Consider the following 6,000-nt stretch of genomic DNA (forward strand, 5'->3'; position numbering starts at 1 on the left):
TGTTTTGTTCCAGTTTAATCCGAAACTTTCTCCTCCTCATCATAATCAACCGTTGTTTCAGAGTGCCGGCGAACAGTGACTAACTCGAGGAGCTTGGCGCACAGCAAGCTCAGGAAGGCTCCCAGTACAAGAGCATCAGCCATGGCGTGCTTGCCGAGCCAGACGCCCGTCAATACCGAGCAGATGATTGCTATAAGGCCGAAGTCTGCCCAGCACCGAGGCTTTTGTACGAGATGATAAACTCCTGCGAATGAGTAGACCAAGACGGCGGAGATGCGGGCTTCTGAGCTTGGATGTTGTAGATCCTGAGGCAGATAGCCTGATACTGCAGACTGGGTAAGCCACTCGTGATATGGACTGAATCCCAGAGCTTGCCCTGTCAGGTTGTTAGTCGATAGGCAATCACGCAAGGCTTTGAGATACCAACCTGTTGATGGATGAAAGTTGACTATCACGAAAGCTGAAAGTCCTCCTGCGAACATTGTGCTCCAGTCGGCGATGAGGGCAGAGATACTGGGTTCAAGCTTGATCGAAGAGCGGTTCTGTTTCTGGCGATCAACCGGGAGGAATGTCCCTCCACGTGTGCGAATTACGCATCTCCCATGGTGTGGGTGGGTTGCTCCGTTCCGAAGCCTTTGCTGATGTCGCCACCTGAGATGCCACACATTTGCTGATATGATGGACATGACGAGAAGAAGCCGAGCTGTGCCTGCTCCCCTTTGCAACTTGGACGCGAACTTCAGGCCGACTAACATCAGGGGCATGCTGCTGATGAGTCCGAGGGCGTCCAAGACCCGCTCAGATATAAAACTCATGCGATGCCTCAACGATATCTGTGCTGTGGTGGTGCATCTCGGATCGAGATTGATGCATTCTGCCCGACAGCTGGAAAAAGTAATGGGAATGTCGCTATGGAGCGGCGCCCTTGGGCAATGTCTCCAAGGTGGAAGCTTTCCTTTCATGCTGGGAGCTGCTGAGGTATAGTCCGCTGCAGAGTCACAGAAACGAGAGTCAACAGGAGTAGCGCCCTTGTGCTGACGGTTGTTGAATGGATGCGAAGAAATCCCATGCGGCAACGCAACATTCATGTCCATCGCTTCCCCAGCATTGTTGCTAGACATATCCGCGATAATATCGCGGGGTTCTTCGCTTGCAGGTTGGTTGTTGTCGTTTAAGAACGGGCGGCGAGAGGTTGTGTGTGTTGGGAAATCGTCTTCAAGTGATATCCTACACGGCAGAATTAGAAAACTCACTTTTCAGCGAACGAAGCAATAAACATGCAAATCAAAAGGCACTGTGGCCTCTGATTTAGCTCGTTCCATGATAGCTGCCCTGTGAAGTTTGGCGCAAAGGGTAATATGGATCCCAAAATAGTTGAAGTCATGCCAGCTGGTCCAAGAATATGTTGGCTGGTGTTTTGTTTTCTGAACGAAATGCCTGTTGCGTGGAGAGCGGCGGGAAGCGAAACTAAAGCAACCGATTGATGTTGAACACCACGCACAGATAGAGAAGGTTAGAAAGAGGTTTGACAGCAGGTTCCTAGATGATCCCCGCACATTGATGCGGCATCCCATTTTCTGACAGCCTCGTCCGCTTTGCAAAGAGGGGTCTCTGAGAGTTGACCGCTTCTGTTCCTACTGTGAATGCTCGCGAAATTGTTCGAGTTCAATCTGTTCTGCTGTACCTCAATTCCCCTAGTCTTCAGCAACATCTACCCTCTCGCCACCTGAATACTCTTTCACTTTCTTCGGGTTGTACACCATCTTGCCCAAATACTGGCAACCGATGACCTCCCAGAATAAGTCGAAGGAGGCCCCCAGGGAATATGGCCGACGAGACTACCTGTCAGCTTCCGAGTTGGATTTCGAAAGGTAAACCCCAGATTTCAAACCCAAATTTACACCCGATAAACAGGCCTAACATGTGTGTAGTATCGCGGGTTACCTTAAGCTCTCGGATGATGTTAAGAAATCAGACGAGGCCAACAAGCCCGACTTCCCGGTTAGCACCGACCTCCCGGTCAACGACAATCAATTTACGTTTGCTCCAGGCCAACTTAGCAAGCTTTTCGACCCCAAAAGCCTATCCGTCTTGTACAAGTTGGGTGGTCTCGCGGTTTCCGGAGGTGCATCACTCTCCTACCTGGCAACGGGCCCCTCTCACCGTGGCATGACGATCGTCCCATACGACAATATCCCCAACTCCCACGGGTTGGGGAGATCAAGTTTCCATGTGCAGGGTGGGAAAGCCGAGAATGGGTTATCTTCCAAGGGGACACAGGGTCTGATAGTGAAAGGGACTGCTCCATCCGGCCTTCAACCGCCGGATTTCGACTCTCTCGGAAACCGGCGGCAGCACGACACAACCATTCGCAACGGCATATGGGAGCAGACGAATGACCATAAACGTTTCGTTCACAAATCCTCTGCTGCGAGCTCACCTCCAATCGATGAGACAGCCATACCTGGGAGCACAACTCAAGGCAACCTCTCCATATGGCGACCACAAAATCTCGCAGCATTAGAGAGTGCCCAATGGGTAGCACGAATCACGAGCACCGCAACGCTACACCTGGACGCCATGCCCAAACTTCTCCTACCCTTCGTGCTCTTTTAGCCTTTTACCCTCAGCCTCTGAACAGCAAGAACAAGCAATTGCGACACGCCAGCAAGCTTTCTTCGGTAGTTCTGCCATGGTCACATTCATCTCGTCCGTACTCTCCCTTCAGCTCGACCAGCTCGATGATCCCCAAAAAGCAAAACTGGTCAAGGTGGTCCTTCGCGTGGCTGGCCCAACATTTCTTTCAGTTCTTGCGGTTGGATGCTCCTTTTACTGTCTCTCTGATAGAGACAAAAAGAAACCGGTTCCTATCCGTCATCTGCAGTCTAGGCCCCATTCTCTGGATGTTCCTGAAACGCAACCCTACATCTGGGGCGCTCCAGAACGGGGATGAGGGTGCTGGTGCTTGGATCGATGATGCAACTTTGGTTGGTGTCGTGGCTGTTGTCGCTGGTATCTTGAATGCAGAGCGTAGTCTCTTCGTGAGGGATGACTTGGAGGGGGGCAACCACCCCGTCCTCCCTGAATTGGAGTCCGGCGGTCGGGACGGTGCCGGCATCAACAGGAGCGGCGTTGGCCATCAGCCAGGAGGAGATGGGGGTGCCGAGATTACGTCCATAAACTGATGGCAGTTGAGCATGACTATCAGGTAGATGACGAAGCAGTGATATATGTGGGGGCAGGCTTTGGATATTAGCGATAGGGGTCTTTATTCGGCGCTGGGTCCAAGTCATTTGTATATACTGTTCTAGCTTTACTTTACTCAGATACCTCTTACGATTTTATTGAGAATATTATACCAAGCTCACAGGAGAAGATGTAGAGCCAGTGACGGTTTTTCTGGCCCTGACGACAAAGGTGATGCGTGGATTATCAAGCTGAATTTCTTTGGCTTGGTAACTGTTGGGGTGGGAATATTGAATGCGGAATTTGGACTTTGTGGACATATTACGGCTGCTTTCGCGAATGGCGAAGAGACCAGAAACGATGATGTTGATGGCACAGGTGAGACCAGCCGCATTCTTCGCAACGACAAAGAGAGTCAGCAAACACACCCTAGTGACAACAATCCTTGTTTCACCGAGTCTGGCTTCATGTCCGTCGCCATGCAGACTCTGGCGGGTACGAGTGGGTAAAAACGCAGGAATAGTTTTGAGGTTGAAGAGAACTTGCAAGTCTCTCATGATGGATAACGCCCTGGATATAAGATAGCATTGCCTCCTGACAGCTCTGTAGCCCCGAGATTACTTTTCATACGAAACACCGAATTTGATGAATAGAAAGACAATATGGTCAGTTTAATATGCAATGTAAACCGCCGAGTTCCAACACCGCTCCAAGTGATAGCGAGGAACCAAAGACATCAAAAGAAGAAGTGGTCATAGCTCCTAGCTTCAACGGAAGGTCTTGGCGTTACTTAGGTCGCTTTCATGACCCACCACAAGCTCCATCGAATCCCTTCCCCACCACAGCTTTCTGTGGTTCGATCTCTCAAAGAAAGCCAACATCAGACAACCTCCCCGCCCTGCCATTGACAACTTCACCAACCGTCGCACTCATGAGGCCATCCTTGTCAGGTGTCGCGGCATCCAAGCCGTTCACCTGCCTCCCATGTTTCCTCCGAACCTCAACCAGAAACAGCTTCCAGCGCCCCGTCCTCACCTACACAGAAAGAACCACCCCCAGGTTATCAACAGCGCAATTCTCCCACAGCGCCCGACAGCTCCACGCCCAAGAAGCCCCCGACCAAACCGCCGCTTTCAACACAGCCGCCTCCCTCCGCCCAACCACAGCCCCTAAACCCCTCCTCGATATTAAGCACATCCGCCTCAATCCCGACCTCTACTCCCAAAACTGCATCGACAGAAACTATAAATCCCTCGCCGAATACCCCCACAAGATCAATACCTTGTTTGCGGAATGGCAAGCTCAGCAAAAAGCCGGCCGCGCCCTCAGGGAAAGGGGAAATATTCTCCGCCGCCGGTTGGCTGGTCCGGGCGGCGCCTCCCGTGACGATCCCCGCGAGATTATTGACGAGTTTGGTGACATGAGCCGGGAGGAGATTTTGGAGGAGGCGCGGAAACTAAAGGCTGGCTTGGCGGGGATTGAGGAGACGGAGGGAAAGCTGCAGGCTGAGATGGAAAGATTGGCGCTGGCGATCCCGAATTTGACGAGTGATGAGACGCCCCGCGGGACGGAGCCGGAAGTCATGAGTTATATCAACAATCACCCCGAGCCTGAGCCGGCGTTGTCGGATAGAGTGTGGAGGAGTCATGTGCATGTTGGTGCGGAATTGGGACTTTTGGACTTTGCCGGGGCGGCGTCTTCTTCTGGGTGGGGGTGGTATTACCTTTTGGATGAGGCGGCGGATTTGGAACAGGCCTTGATCAGCTATGCTTTGGCTACGGCTACACGTGCAGGGTGGAGGCAGGTCTCCCCTCCGAGCGTGGTGTATGGGCATATTGCTGCTGCTTGTGGGTTTCAGCCGAGGGACGCGAATGGGGAGACGCAGATTTACGCTATTGCTCAGTCGAGGGAGGACGCGGCGAGGGGGAAGCCGGAGTTGGTGCTGGCTGGGACGGCGGAGATTCCATTGGCCGGGATGAAGGCTGATACTGTGCTGGACGAGGCTGATTTGCCATTGAAGAGGGTAGCGGTTTCACGATGCTACAGGGCGGAAGCGGGGGCTAGAGGGAGTGAGACGAAGGGGCTTTACAGGGTGCACGAGTTCACAAAGGTGGAGATGTTTTCTTGGACGCTACCGGATCAGGTCGAGACGGAGGAGATCTTTGACGAGATGATTGATCTCCAGACGGAAATCTTGGGCGGGCTAGGGCTACACTGCCGGGTCTTGGAGATGCCCACTGCTGATTTGGGGGCGTCGGCTACGAGAAAGTGTGATATTGAGGCGTTCTTCCCATCCAGAAGGGAGCGGAATGATGGCTGGGGAGAGGTTACGAGCGCCAGTATTTGCACCGACTACCAGACTAGGAGGTTGGCGACTAGACTCAAGACCAAGGAGGGGAAGCTGGTGTATCCGTGGACTGTCAACGGGACTGCTCTTGCTGTTCCGAGAGTTTTGGCGGCGATTTTGGAGAACGGGTGGAATGAGTCGGAGAAGAGTGTTTTGATCCCTGAAGTGTTGCGACCTTGGATGGATGGGAGAGAGAAGATTGGGCCGAGGCACCGGATGAATTAGGAAAGGAGGGTTCTCAAGGTCAAGGTTGGGGAAAACAATGGCATTGCGGGAGGAGGTTTTCTGTATTACTGCCCGCATCACTAGTGTGTACTTGTACTTTGTATTGTTAAATGTGGGGGAATGAACCTGATGTTGATGATCATGGCGTGTGTCTCGATGTTCTGAGTTGTGGGTGTTTGGTGTTTTGGTTTCTGGATCATTCTTTCAAGCGGCTTGCGTTTTCGGTGTTTGGATGCAAGGGT

General features: G+C 52.4%; 3 protein-coding genes across 3 annotated transcripts; 2 read left to right on the forward strand and 1 right to left on the reverse strand.

The window, feature by feature from the left end:
- Positions 1 to 14: 14 nt before the first annotated feature.
- PODANS_6_4784 (uncharacterized protein) lies at positions 15 to 1,121 on the reverse strand (the record flags this gene model as incomplete). Its single annotated transcript, XM_001909942.1, has 1 exon — positions 15 to 1,121. One exon carries the CDS (start codon positions 1,119 to 1,121, stop codon positions 15 to 17), a length of 1,107 nt encoding a protein of 368 aa, XP_001909977.1.
- Positions 1,122 to 1,785: 664 nt separating this feature from the next.
- Positions 1,786 to 3,185, forward strand: PODANS_6_4786 (uncharacterized protein; the record flags this gene model as incomplete). The annotated part of the gene is made up of 3 exons (XM_001909943.1): positions 1,786 to 1,871; positions 1,932 to 2,527; positions 2,617 to 3,185. The coding sequence occupies 3 exons, from the start codon at positions 1,786 to 1,788 to the stop codon at positions 3,183 to 3,185; spliced, it is 1,251 nt and encodes a 416-aa protein (XP_001909978.1).
- A 677-nt stretch (positions 3,186 to 3,862) lies between these two features.
- Positions 3,863 to 5,758, forward strand: PODANS_6_4790 (uncharacterized protein; the record flags this gene model as incomplete). The annotated part of the gene is made up of 1 exon (XM_001909944.1): positions 3,863 to 5,758. The coding sequence occupies one exon, from the start codon at positions 3,863 to 3,865 to the stop codon at positions 5,756 to 5,758; it is 1,896 nt and encodes a 631-aa protein (XP_001909979.1).
- Between the last annotated feature and the right edge of the window lie 242 nt (positions 5,759 to 6,000).

The sequence above is a fragment of the Podospora anserina genome, chromosome 6, assembly GCF_000226545.1.
Source record: "Podospora anserina S mat+ genomic DNA chromosome 6, supercontig 2".
In the NCBI taxonomy this organism is placed as follows: Eukaryota; Fungi; Ascomycota; class Sordariomycetes; order Sordariales; family Podosporaceae; genus Podospora; species Podospora anserina.